A 14,494-nucleotide genomic window follows, 5' to 3' on the forward strand; every position below is an offset into this window, starting at 1 on the left:
ACTCTCGCCGGCGATTGGCAAGTTTCGAGGGTTTCCTTCGGAATATCGCACTTTAGTTGCACGGTGCTACGGTATAAACCGTGTTACAACGTACGCATTGGGAGCAATATAGGAGAATATCTCGTTCAATACCGGAAAACCATTGGTGAGTCCCAATGCGTGGAGGGACTGCTGAACATTCCGGATGGTGAAGCTACAGGGCCAAAATCCCGCAAATCAATTGGACTCAGACAATGCGAGTTTCGCCAAAGGGAGCTCGCAATTGCGGACAGGCCGATCGAGTTTTTTTTTTTGTCGGCCCGACATCGAAACCGATCCACCCTGGAAAGGAAAGCTCTCGTCTGGCCCGAGGACCTTCGATCGACTGGGATTGCGATCGATGGCCAATTTTCGACAGTCGGACGAGAGCTTCCTCGGTTTTCTTTTCCGTGGCTCGTGCCCTTCCCAGACCTTCGAAAGAGATCTCGAGATTGTAGCGTGATCCCTAAAGAGAAGAGCGCACGCGATGGACGTAGGTGAATGGACCGATTGGGAGGATGATCGAGTGGAAAGTTGGCGGAATTAAGAAAGTTGTCACTGGCAGATTTCCTCGGCGGATGACGAAAATCCGATATCTAATAAGTGTGTTTCGGAAGGTCGTTTGCGCCGGTTAGGTCGGGGCTAAGTTCCCTAGCGGTGGGTCTGGAAGATTAAGCCGGACATAAAAGATGACCCGTAACTGGAGCCAAGTGTGTGCGAAAAGAATCTACCGATACGAGCTGGGAAACTGAAAAGTCGCGCCCGATTGCACGGGGAAGCTGTATTTTCAGGGCAGGTTACAGGGGATAAACGTGACCGAAGCTGCCTTAGGAAGATCATTTTTCACCCCGCGTCTCGGTACTTTGAATGTCTGATACCTTGATCCTCGGCACGCCATGGAGGTTATGCACTATACGTCTCGATAATCCATAAAGCCTGCGCACCGCGGGCTTAATCGGTCTCGTATACCTATCGCGGTCTACCAATACTTTTGGGCAACGCCCACGAAATACCGTAACACCGAAATATCGAAATTTCGGGCTAAACCCGAAGGCTCGAGTAAACCTGCAGCTTCCGCCGAGAGTAACTTCGACGATTTCTCGATCGCTGTTTCCTTTGTATTAATTTAACAACGAAAAACCGTAACCCGTCCTGCGAGATACCGGCTAAAGAGAGAAGTGGGTCAACGAAAAAATGTGTTTTTCCGCGCACCAAGAAACGGGCTTTGTGATATTTCGTAATAATTTGTCAGACACACCCTGGCCTGCAAATGGCGATTCGTTTCGTTGCCGAAAGGTGGTCAAAAGTGCGTCCGGAGTTGCGTAATTCAGTCCCCGGTGCAAGTGCTCGTATTTGAAAGGATCTCTGCACAGTCGCTACTTCGCATAGCTGGCCAAACCCGCAACTGCATTTTCCTCCGGATTCTTGACAAACGTATCTCTTCTAAACGGAGGCATCTTCTTTTCTATCGGACTAGCGAATTATAGTACGGCGTTAAATCGAGGACAAAAAATGAATTACTCTCCCATTTTATGTCAATTAATTGAGGATTACATCTGTTACAGTGCAACCAAGCTTTGTACGAGTGACGGACGAGGAGACGAATGCAATTCTGAGTTCCGGCACGACCCTGGGCCCGATCAACGAAGGAACCGAAATTTCATTGAACTGCGAGAGTGGAGAAGGAAAACCCGTCCCAGTCGTCGAATGGTACAGTGGCAACAGGAGCTTAGAAGGTAGGCAATTTGCAAAGGGTAACTTGGAATTAAAAGGTCCCACGCTTTAAAGTTCCACTTTATATTCCACGCCAGATAAATCCATTCGGCGTAGATTTTCAAACGATCACCAGTGAAAACCATGCAACTTGTTCGGGGTGCATCCGAATGCGAACCTTGAGAGCACGAAACGGTCCGAGAGAATGAAACGCGACACGTCCCTCGAAAGTAATTACTTGAGGACAATCGACAAGGTGCGGGATTACTAAATGCAACTGTTTGAATGTAAACTGCAATCGCATTACGCGGAGCATAACGGTAACTGCTGCTTCAGCTAACTATGCATATAGCCAGGCTGGCCAAATGGTAATGTCCCAGGGTAAATACGCAAAGAACATTTTGCAGGGAATCTGCAACGACCGTGTTACACGTATTCCATGCAACTTCATTCCTCCCGGAACGTTTGTTTTATGTTTGGAAACAATTCCGCCAATGTGATCCCATAAAAACCGAAGGAGACGTTAAACCTGGCAATCTGCACTAGGGTACTTTCCAGCGGTGTACTGCACACGGTGCCCAGAGAGTGGCGGGGTACGAAGCCCGTTCTTCTAGCACTTGTACGTGCCATTAAACGATCTACGGTGTGTTTTTCGAGGCAAAGAATCCTCTCGAGTGATACTTTGGTCCTAACGCTCCTTCGAATTCCGCGATTCGAGGTCCGAAAGACTTAATTTGTCGCGCCAGAGGCGCGGAGATGAAAGAAGTTGACAAGCAGCCAATCTAATTACCGCCCGATGGATGGATCGCCCGGTCCAATAAATCCTTAATGAATTTACCGGAAGGCTTTTTCTATTCCGTGGACCGATGATTAAAACGACAATTAAAACTCCATTAGCCCGAGCAATGGGAAAACTTAAATCGACCAGCTGATGAACTGCTCTCTGTTATAGATCGAGTTCGCGGCAGTTGGTTCCCTTGTTTAGTCGCACCGTGACATGCCTCCTCTCGGTGGGATCGGATAAACTGCAGAATGTCGAAGTAAACCTCCCCGTCTGGAGGGAATTAACTTGCCCGTCTCTCCCTTTTATTCATACTCGGTGCAGCGACTTCACCTCCGCATTTTTAGCCTCGTTTGCCAAGAAACGAGAGGGCAGCGTTTATCGCGAGGGGCAGCCGGGACAATTAGGAGAGGTCTTCCCTAAACGTTGCGGTCTGGCGGAAGGACATCTCTCACGAAATTACCCTAACGTAGTGCCAACACGAGTGCAAACGCGGTGTGCACCTATTGCGAGATAACGCGATATCAGAATAGCCAATTTCGCGTTATTGAATTTCGCTAGGCGCAGATGGTTGGTCATTTCCATTACGGCGGGCAATGATTTACTATTCCGTATTAGAAATTACCAATCATCTGGGCCCGCGCGAGTTCAATACTGCGGGGTTAATAATTCAACGAGATGTAGCGCTATTCCGAATCGATTAAGTCGGTTTGCAGCGGCTCCACGCGCTGCAACGAACGCTTCGCCGACTTGGCCGGGCATTTTACGCGCGTTGTTTGGTAGTCGTCGCGGTGGCAAACGTGAGTTAATTATCCATACAGGATTCCGCGATAATTGGTCGGTAATTACGGCCGAACAAGGCAGCGCCAACGTGGAGTTTGCCGATCCTTTGGATGTACGCGTTCGTCTCGAATATTAAAAACGGCGCTCAGTCGCGGAGGCGCATAATGCGCGACGCGACCGATACCGGGGCAAATATTGTAACAAGAACACTATGTTGCACTTGGGTCCGGTAAAATTAGGGCGAGTACACCGATGAATGATTGCTCGAAACGCGTATTACCCGCCCGTCTCATTCGAAATGCATTAAAATGGCCATTCACCGGAGAGTCCATTGGCTACGTTTGAAACTCCCGCCGCAACGCGACGGACGCCATCACCGAAATGGACTCGCCAAACTTTGCGTCCCTATTATATTTCATCTTTCAGACTAGCTCGTGGAAAAATTTCTCGAGTACCCACCGTAAGACCCGCGATGGATCCCCCTTTGGCCGACGTCTCCGCTGTTTCTAATCTGCGGTCGCTGCGGCCGGATTTATCGAGGTCTCCGAAACCCTTGTCATGGATTCCTGCGAGAAATCGAACGCGCTCGGATCGCGTCTTTTGCGTCTTTTCGCTCGCCGAAGAGAAAGTAATCGAACCGAAAACCCCTCCGTATTACTTCCATACATCAAAGGACACCGTTGGTTCAGGGAGCGTCTCCTTGGGCGCAAAGTTAAAATTGCCCTCATAATAAACTCGCGCTGCGGATTTCTCGGGCTCGTCCCATTCGTCCCGTTCGTCCTCGGATCAAACTCTAATTGGACGCCCGACTTCTTCGGGACGGACACGATAAACAACGCCGAGCAGGGTCGATGCCGCGTCTGCAAACAGCCGAGACATGGGCTTTATTAAATACCTCCTGGACCTCGCAATAAGATTCGCGTCCGGAAGATAGATCCTTAAAATCCAGGCTCCTAAATCGGGACCGATCCCTCCATTGGAGAGATGCTGGGATCTGGACCGATGTCCAGCCATGCGGACCGATTTCGACCCACCTCTTCGGCGGCGACGAATCGCCGCCCTCTCGATCGTCGCGGTCCACCGGGTTATCTTGCCGCAAGGACCCAACTTAATGTCCACCGGAGACTTCCCCTTGATGTACGGTGGTAATGCGGTCTTTCGTCTTCTAGATCTCGGTGTCACGAGTAGTCCAAGACTCGAAACACCGATTGCACCGAACCGTGAGGCTCGATTCCTAATACCATCCGACCCTGATAACATCCAAAACCGCTACATACGATACGGACTAAAAAATTAAAAAAACCCCAACGAGCAGTGAGAAATTAAACAAGAATATACCGAGGCAGCAACAAGTGTCAAAAATAAAAAGTTCAAGAGCCTCGAAGTTTCAGAAATTTATTCATCGCTAGAAATTCTTACTTGGAGCACCCACGCGGAATTTGTTCATCGGAGCTCCCGGCTCCTGTAAATTTTTTATTGAAGAAAACGCAAAGTTTGGCACGTCCCTGACTTTTTAGGGGCAATAATGGTCCACTCGTAGCAGAGTTCACGGTTCGTTTACGTGCATTTATAACCGTGCGTTAGTTAGTGCAATGGTACGGATTCGCGGGGAAATGTGCTTTCGGAAACGCGGCATGGGGTTTCCTTCTGGCTGATTTGTCGTGGCGAGTCGGGCCCGGCAGTCGCGTAAACGTCTAGCCCTCGGTTTCTTATTCCAAAGGAAAGTTCGACCGGTGGAGTGCACGTAGTCGTGGAGAAACGACTGACCAATAACGACGACGCGTATTTGCCGGGACGCACATATTTGCCGTTTGCCAATCTCCGCACTCCTTTCTCGCTCCCCAGCCTGAGAACTCCTTTGTGCTCTCCAGAGTAGAACGAATATTGCTACCAGCGGCATCGGCGTTTTTCCCCGAAACCGAGGCGGAAATCGGAACCATCACCGGGCACGTTCGCGAGATCTTCGACGGTTTCCCGAGCGACGTCGGGCCAGGACGACCACCGGGTAAAAGATCCTTGCCAGGAACTCGCAGCGTCATCCGACATCGACGTTCCTGGCAAACGAGCGGAAATTGTAAAGCCCTCGACGAGGTCGCGCTAGAAAGTTCGCCGAATAAAAAGCCGACGTTGCTCTTCTAATTACTCTTATTACCACGGGTGGGATGAACGACAGGGTGACACCCGCTCGAGCTTTTCCTCTCACGAGACAACGATTTCCCCAAATCGTGGGATAGTTGAGAATTAGTCGGCGGATCTGTGGCCTCGAGAGAGAGGGAGAGAAAAAAAGAAAAGGAATCCGCGAAACAAGAGCTTCGCGTCGCGGACTTTTAATTACTTTTACTCTAGCGGAGTCGCAACTCCGATTATCGTCGCGAGACTGCGCTTTGCGAATGCGGAAAGTCATTTGCGCCAGTGCTGGGAATCCAAATACGAGCTGTCGCGGCGTCGTTACGAGCAATGGAATTACCGGCGAGAACGAGGGTGTCAAAAGAGGAGATCTCGGATCGGCGCTGCTCGAACGTGGAACTCCACTCGAGGGCGTTGCATTGCGGCTACTTAGTTTCTGGGTAAAGCGATAAGGATAAAAAAGAAATATTTTCTACGCATAAGCAGGAAAAGGGAAGTCGAAGAAACGTAGGGACCGCGTTTTGGCTGAAAACTCGGCGAATCGTAATAAAATCAATGAACCGATATCATGATTTCTGGTGCACTCGTCTAGCCCATTCCACCTTTTCAAGATCTGCAGCGCAGAAGACGCGGGAAATAAATTGAATGAATTTCTTTTCTGTTCCAGCCACTAGCAGACTAGAAATAAACGACAATGGGATTGGAACCGGAAGCAGCAGACTGGAGATGCAGATCACGCGAGACGAATTAGGTGCTACTTTCACCTGTAGAGTCGGAAGTCCGGCTCTTCGCGAGCCCCTGACCATCGACATCCACCTCGACGTAAACGGTGAGAACATAGAAGTCGAATCGAGCACGTCGATTGTCTCGTCCCTCGACGAGGTCGAGGTTCGCTTTCTCTCTTTAAACCGTAAAAGTCCTAGAGAAGGCGATTTAATGCCGATAGTAATTTTCTGCCCGTTGTTTGACTTGCAGGGAACTTTTTGTCGAAACGAGAACTGGTCGAGGGTGTGTAGTCGAAGACGTTTCGAAGTAGGATGGGAAATCGATAGAGGGTCGCATCCGCATTACGTGGATCACCTACGATTCCACTTTGCGAGTCCAAGTTACCTGTCGTTTAGTTAAGGGACCTTACCGGCGGTCTCGATATCGCTTCCGCGACTGTTTGCAGAGCCGCAAATCCTTTCTGCGGATATCGATACCGTGAGCAAACGGTTTGATTTTATCTCTACTCCCCGAGTTTGCGGTGTCCCGAACCTCTTATCCGGCTATGAATACCACAAGGAAGTAAGCCGGTCTGTGCGCGATTTTCCAAGGCTTAACGAGGATTCCCTGTCCACCGAGTGGATCTTCGTCCAATCGTTACACCCATTTTGCATAGAATTTTCATCGCGATTACTTCCGAGATTCTCAATTCCTGATCGAAAGTCGGCCCGGAAATTCAGGGACAAAAAATTTCAGACATACCCCCACTTTATTGCATAATTTTTACATTTTTCCTTTAACTTTTTATCGCGAGACTTTTACGGGGTTTCAAAGAACAGGAGGAAGCACGGTGCCAGGGACTTGGCAGACGTCCCATGCAATTATCCTCGCGGGCACCTAATCCACAATAACGATATATCGCGACTTTTTGTCCCCCTTTTCGAAAAACGCAGCTGGCACTCTCGCACTCCGGTTAATAAGCGGCGAGAAAGACGCCTTCGTGCCTCGTCCTCGATAAACCGGGGAACACCCATACTCGTTGAACTTATTATCACCGTAAAAAGATAATCACGTCGGAACGTATTACCTCGTTGAAGTTTAAACAGGCCGGTAACACCGTTTGGCTCCGACGCGGTATAAGGTACAAAGAAAGTGGTTCATAGCGCAGTCTTTTGTTCGAATTACATGAAATTCCCCGTAAATGTACCTCGCTAATTGGCCTTTAGTCGAGGAAAGAGAATACCGGCGCGTAGACGACCGGTCCGTTTAATATTTCATTCCCCATGAACATGGCGATCTTTCCGAGCCCCGTAGACAGCTCGAAGCCAAAGAAACACGTCGAGAGCTCCTTGCTCCCGTAACGTATAGACTGCGTCAATCTCGCGAAGCTGAGACTTTGAGACTTGTATGAAAATTCGCCCATTAAAGCAAACGACCCCCCTGGCCGCAAGGCGAAGGAAAACGTCGCGTCCTTTTTTCCCCGAAGCTCCGTTGAACCTTTTCCTCTCTTGGCCCATGCCGAGTACGTTTCTCGGCGGATGAAAGGCCTCTGAAATTTGCTTGCCACGACCGAGTCGACGGACTTTCGACGAGAACGAGGGAGGACAACAAGGTTGGCCGGGAGTAAGAATACATCAGCATATTTCTCGAGAACCATTCGCCGTCTGCGCGAGGCTCGATCTTTTGTCATATTTTAGCATAGGATTTGAAGGAGGTCGGTCAAGTCGAGTCGATCGAAGGCAAATGCAATTTCCCGATATTAGATTCCTCGGGCTCGTCGGCCGACTTTTCGTCGCCGACATGATCCCTTTTTCCAACGCGTCGTCGAACTGGTTGAGAAGGACCCGGAAGAGAGTCGATCCTCTCGCACCGCTAAAATCCACAGAAGAAGCGAGCCCTAACCGGGTTAAAAGAACCGGACCATTGGCTCAAAGTGGCTTCGGAGTCCTTCTCTCGCCTCGATCGCTCCTCCGTGTTTTCATTATCCCCCGCAAAGTGCAGACCGCCGCTTTGAGCGTCTCGATCATTCGGGAGCTTTGAAATCCACCGCCATTTGCGAACGACGGGATCGACCCGGGACAATTTCCAAAGTCCCACTTTCCGCTCTCTTTCCAGCTCGCATTTGCGATGCCTCTTTTTCGGACGCCTCCACTTTTGCGAAAGCGGTCCTCGGACCTCTGAAACTCGAAAATCCTCCCGGCATTTTTCAGCGGGAAATTATCGCGCATTAACGACGAGACCGTCTTTCCCTCTCCCCTCGGGCCGTTCTGGCAAAACTTTGAGAATCGCTTTTCCCGTTGATGGCCTTCGCTTCAAGGGGACTCGAAAGGGGTAGAACGTGACGACAATGTGAGTGCGGGGCACAGAACGTAATCGGGTTAAAGGTATTATCTAGCGAAGGGGACCCCAGGAATGCGACGTCCAACCTGTGCTTTCGTTATTAAGTCAACTTTTTCTCGAGCAGGTTCTTCCCGCTCTTTGCAAACGGTGGCTCCGCCATGTTTCGACCCTTCTTCTTTCGTCGGGTTCCTGGGGAATTAAAAGTATCCCCTTAAATCGGCGAATTCCATCTCTCTTCCCGGCAAGACGGACGCTTTTTCCGCCAGGGAGAAGTCATCGTTCCCCCGAGAGGCAGGATTTGTGTCTCCACTCCCCGAAGGGAAAGTAATGAATTTAACTTGTACGAATCCCTGCAACTCCTTCAAGAAAGCTTTTCTCGCTCTCCTCGGATGGATTTTGCCTCTTTCCTCGGTTTAAACTCTAGTTTTGGCAAGTTTCCCCACCCCACCGCTATCGTAACCGAGCTGAGAACGTACCGTAACCGAGTTAAAGGTGGCATTGAACCAAGAGGCGTTTTCCAGGACCTGGAGGAGACGTTCCGTTCTCCCATGCGATCGGATTACTAAATCAGCCCTCGTTACGTTTTCCATCAACGAACGCCCCGGATTTTGTAGAATCTTTGAAATTTTTATCGCACAGCCTCCCTACCCGCCGTTCATGGAGTCCATCGAGGAGGCGTAATGCCCTGCCCTATTAATAAATCCTCATTTTGTCATTCTCTTCTACTTCGACCATACTTCTTCGCCAGTTCCTTGGGACGTTGGCAAAGAAACTCGACGAATCCTTGGCGAGGTTCAAAGTGGCGTTATGGGCGTTTAAATTCCTGCATAAATTCCGGATTTCCAGAGGGTGATTATTGTAAGCAGAGGGTTCGGAGCATGGAAACATGCGTCCCTACTAAGCCCTCATGTACGTGAACGGCGAGGGTCTCGACAACCTCGCGGGCTAGGATTTCGCCTGCCGAGGGCAGAATTTCAAATTCGACGAAAGTCTAAATCCTCGCGGCTTGTCCTCTGAAGTCGGCCGAATGAAGTGTAGCTCCAACTGAGCCAAACCCCGCGTCCTCTCAATCTGACCGGCTGAAACCTACACCCTCGCGAATACGACTACAATAAGCCGAAATGCATCAAGATACATAGCAAATAATCCGCCTTTGTAGGATGCTAGGAGATTTATTCCGCCTGTTTCGGACGCGGTCAATTAAGCCCACGAATGAAGTAGCTTAGCGAACACGCCGTTCCCGAAATTCGACTACGACGACTCGTGTTTCGAAACTGATTCCTGATTCCCTATGGGAGGATCGGGACGATGTGAGCTCTCTGACTCGAAAACAGGAACTGGTCTGAAGGGAAAGGAGAAATTATCAGATTTACTTGAAACCCTCTGTTGCATCTCTTGGAACGAGCGCCAAGAATACTCCGAAACTCGTTCTCGACTTCCTGTAGAGGGCTAAGGACGAGGGCGGAGAAAAACCGCAGGATAACCGCGGTGTTCGGGTTTCCCACGAAAGCGACCTAGCGGATTCTCTCGTTTTTTGGTTTCAGTTCGACCATCGAAGATGAACTTGACCGGCTTTGCGGGACACGCGGTCCAGGAGACGAACATCCTCTTGCAGTGCGTTGTAAACGGAGCGAGACCAGCGGCCAATGTCACTTGGTACAACGGAACAACGCCCTTGGGAGAAGACAGGACGCGATTTAAGATGTTCGAGACCGAAATCACTAACGAAGTAAGTCTTGACGCGCGTTCGATCTGAATCGTCGACCACAACCCTTTTGATTAACAGTTCGATCTCGAATCCTTCGTATAAAGGACAGTCCATGCGGAATTAACGGATCCTGGTGCGGAATCGATTCGAAGAGACTTATTGAAACCGTGGTCGCACTCCGAATCAAAATCGAGTGAATTAATTTTGGGGTGAAAAAACCCAGCTTTGTGTTCGCTGTGTCGATGGTCGATGGTCCATGGGCTTCCATCGAGTCGACAGAAGCGAGTTGACTAATCGTCGGGTGCTTTATTAAGTTTGTTTGCGAAGCCGCATCATTTCGATTACGGGATTGTATTCCTGGTATTAGCCGTTTGCAATCCCGGGTGCATAATTAGCTTTGTTTGCTAAGTGTCTGATTACGTGGCGGCCGACGCAACGGCCTACCTGCAGAATATTCTGCCAGGTAATGGAGAGAATTTACCTATTACCAACTAATTATAACGGGCAGCGTTCTGCTTGCCAGCAGTTATACCGCCTCGTGCAACGAAGAATGAAAACTTTAGGGAGCCATCTCGATCCCGGGTTCACTTCGCCGTAACCAACAGTGATGACTCGCGAACGTTTGATTAAGGAACTCGAACCTGGTTTGCTATCATAGATATCGAGCTCTCCCTATCCGCCATTATCGTTCAGACTTTCCGAAATGCAGGGAAAATTCTCGCGTCTCGAAAGATCGGACCCAAACCCATTGGAGAGGAAAGAAACTAAAGTTTGCATAAACTTCGAATGACAACGGCGTCGATTAAAAGCCAAGCGGATTCCGTCGGTATTGTGATCTCGCGTAACAATGGTCGGGCAATTATATAGAAAAATGTTGGGAAGGTCGAGAAAATCGAAGGCGACCTGCTAACACCCCGGCGTATCCTGGCATTGTCCGTCAACGAAACGAGGTAAAAGAGATGAAAGAGGATACGGAGAAAGGTTGCAAAGTTCAGATCGGATAGCGGGAAGGAAGGCCCCGGGATCGAAGGCGAGGTACATCCCCAAGGGTATATCGCAAGTTTCTGTATGAAACTTCAACAATCCAGGGGTCAACGAGAAGAAAATCCGATATGTTGCGTTTAACCGGCAACCCAGGGGCGAGATTTTAAGCCCATGACTCGACCCCGGTATCTCTGTATTTCATCCTTACAATTTACGAGCTCAAGTTTGAGCTCATTCGTAATGGAAACGTTTTACAAACAGATTTAAAGAATAATTCACGGTCAGGTTTCCAGGTTTGGAACTTTTCGCGCTTGCCTCCTTCCCGCTTCCCGTCCCTCCGTCTTTTTAATTCCCGGGTCTTGAAACCCTGATTATGAATGGCCTTCTAACTTCAATTTTATTTTAGCGGCCAGCCCTAATGCGGATCCATTTAACGGGGCAGCGTTCGAATTCTTAACAATCCCAAAAAGACTTTAACCGAACGGAAAGACCTCCCCAGAAATGAGGAAGTTTATTCAACAAGGAATTAAGGACGATGAAATTCGAAAATTCCCATTCACTCGCTGGCAGTTACTTCAAACCTTATTTCCAAAAGTGTGGAGTGACCCAGGGCTGATCAAAGCATGAATTGGAAATTAGCCCGACGGTCGAAAAGATCACTACCTCGTGGGTCGCTCTTCTAAAGTAGAGAACTCCGTCTTTGGTGGATGGACAAATTAGATGGAATTTCGTTGCGCGAAGCTTGTACCACCGCATCCAATTTCTGTAATCCATTACACGTCCCACTAATCGCGCCGTCTCGTTAATTGACAATTATCGAAGGGATTCATTGCACTCCTCCGACGCTTCTACGTAACGCGACATTTACGTCGCTCCCGCGTATTGTTGCAAGCATCTCGAAGGGTCTCGTTCTTTGTACTTGCAGAGCGACGGGACGTACAAAACTGACAGCCGTCTTGCATTCACCGCGAAAGAATTTGACAATGGAAAGACTTTCAGCTGCCACGCCGAAAACACCGTCACTCGCGAAGAGGGCATCAAGCCCATGAAAGTGGCGCAAGCGATTGAAGTTTGGTGTAAGTACAGCGATTACGTAAATTCCACGACAGTTCTACCGATTTAACGAAAGCTTTCCACTTACAAAGCGAAAAGAAAAACGAGCCGTTTTTCGGGGATAACGAAGGCATCGGTGGCCTGACCTTCCTTTCCTCGAAAAATCTGCCAAGAATGAAGGAAACCGCTCTTCTTATTTTTCACGTGTAATTAGGAATGACCCTGCTCAATTATACATCACCCGAGGAGTAACGAGTCCGGTGAAGAGTTAATGCCTTAATCCGCTGATGCAACTCATGGATCTTTGTAAACGTCGGCCGCGCCATTAATGGCAAAGGATATGAGATCCGATTTATTTTCATCCCTCTGACTTACGTCTGATTACGACCTAAAAGCTTTCATTTCCTGCAGAATAGTCAATACCGCGAGTAACGAAGTAGGCAATGTCGGAAATGGATGACTCTGGAAGCCTCGTTACTCGCCAACCCACCGATTCGTTAAACGCAGGGACGACCGATTGTCCCCATCTACCGAAACGGACGAAATTACGGTGTAATTACTGTCTCTCTGGTTGCAGATGTACCGATAGTGAGGATGAAGCCTGACAACATTACGGTGAACGAAACCGATAATTTTTTAATGTTTTGCGACTACGAAGCGAACCCGGCGACGTTGAACTCCGTCAAATGGTAAGCCCAGATATTCTCCTGATGGATTCCCCAATTAAAATGAATCCTTTCTCTGGAAAATCAGAATTTTCATACATTTTTCTACGTGGCTCCGCTCTCGAAATCGGGATGAATACTTGTTGCTATTTTGTGGGGATATCGCATGTTAATCTCGTTTCGAAGTAGCGGAGCCATCTACACGTAACACAGTTCTCTAGTACGTAACATGAATAGTAAACGCAGAGTGCACGGACCGAGTAATCTCCGTAACATTTCACGTTTCGGGTATATATCATCGAATATTGACGGGGTATAACGTACACGTAACGTTTTCGTAACATTTACCCAAATCGTACCTTTACGCGTCTATCTCGCGATGCTCAAATCCCACGTGCAAGGCGATCGTTAGACTAACCCTTGAAACGTCGCCAGCAATTTATAATCCTGCATACATCCGGAATGCAAATTGACGATACATTCGTGACTCCTTTTCAAAAAGCGTTAATCAACTTGGACTAATTTAGCAGGAGTAAATATTAAGTCGTTAATAAATACGAGACGTTAAAGCTCGAGTATATAAAAAGCAGACGTTTTCCCCTTCTGGGGTGCTTTCAACGTGCTTTCTGGTCAAAAGACCCGACGTGTTTGCGAGTGTACGTGACGTAAGGTGAATAGCCGTTCAAATTAAAAGAAAAGGGTCACATATGTAAAAGCACTCTCGAGCTTGCGACCGTTTCACCGCGAAGCTGACATCGCGAGTTTACTCTCGGCTCGTCTATTCGCACCGAATCGACTTCAAGTATTTCAACTCCTGAATGATTTTTTACTGAAATTCTGTGTCGAATTCTTAGCTCCTGGAAAAGCTCCATCAACGATGAAAGCGATTCCCTTTTCCGTATACCTTCCCGGTAAAAGTTTTATAATCGGCTCCCGAACTTTATCAGCAGAGGAGTACATTATGTCGGCGTTAACCCCTTAACGCTCGCCTGTAAAAAGAGCAGGCAGAATGGAATAATAAAATAATGGCCCCACGCGGTTGATGGATAGTAATAGAACATTTCCGCGAGCGTTCGTCCTTCTAACAGCAGTGCGTTTTTAAATTCCACCGTGTCTGGAAATAGCCGGGAAAAATTTTTCCATTCGGCAGGAAGTCAGCGATAAAAGAAGCTCCGGGTTCTTTACCCAGACAAATTTCCAAAGGGACTTTTTTTCACCGCTAAAACCAAGTCGAAAGGTGTTACGTTTGAAAGTAACGCTCGTATTTCTTATATTTTAGGTTACTTGACGGGGAAGAGCTCACCTTAAACAAAGAGCACTACGAAGGCGGGATTACCGAGCAAACGGCACTTATGGTAAAAAACGCAACACAAGCCGACATGGGCACTTACACTTGCATTTTGTCGAACGACATCGGTGAATCCAAGACGGACGACTACGTCGATGTCTCAGTATTGTGTAAGAAAATTCCTCGAGACTTCCTAACGAGCCGAGCGCTATTATTCCCTCGATTTATCAATAATGAAAACGAAAAAATCGGGTCAGCCATTTGTGAGAAGCAAGCGGGCTAATTTCTTCTGCCCTTTCTGCCTCGTTTTTAAATCGGACGAGGCAGAG

The 14,494-nt window shown here is 48.5% G+C and overlaps 1 protein-coding gene across 4 annotated transcripts in view; it reads left to right on the forward strand.

The window, feature by feature from the left end:
* The window catches only part of LOC105699806 (hemicentin-1), a 112,399-nt gene that overhangs the window by 62,597 nt on the left and 35,308 nt on the right, over positions 1-14,494 (forward strand). For all 4 annotated transcript variants that reach the window (XM_023433853.1, XM_023433854.1, XM_012425125.2 and 1 more), the window contains exons 4-9: positions 1,584-1,754; positions 6,090-6,251; positions 10,012-10,196; positions 12,085-12,235; positions 12,790-12,901; positions 14,157-14,335. In XM_023433853.1, coding sequence (XP_023289621.1) covers positions 1,584-1,754; positions 6,090-6,251; positions 10,012-10,196; positions 12,085-12,235; positions 12,790-12,901; positions 14,157-14,335 — 960 coding nt within the window. The remainder of the gene's footprint in view (positions 1-1,583; positions 1,755-6,089; positions 6,252-10,011; positions 10,197-12,084; positions 12,236-12,789; positions 12,902-14,156; positions 14,336-14,494) is intronic.

This window comes from Orussus abietinus, unplaced genomic scaffold, assembly GCF_000612105.2.
Source record: "Orussus abietinus isolate OABI.00-Male unplaced genomic scaffold, Oabi_2.0 scaffold19, whole genome shotgun sequence".
NCBI lineage: Eukaryota > Metazoa > Arthropoda > Insecta > Hymenoptera > Orussidae > Orussus > Orussus abietinus.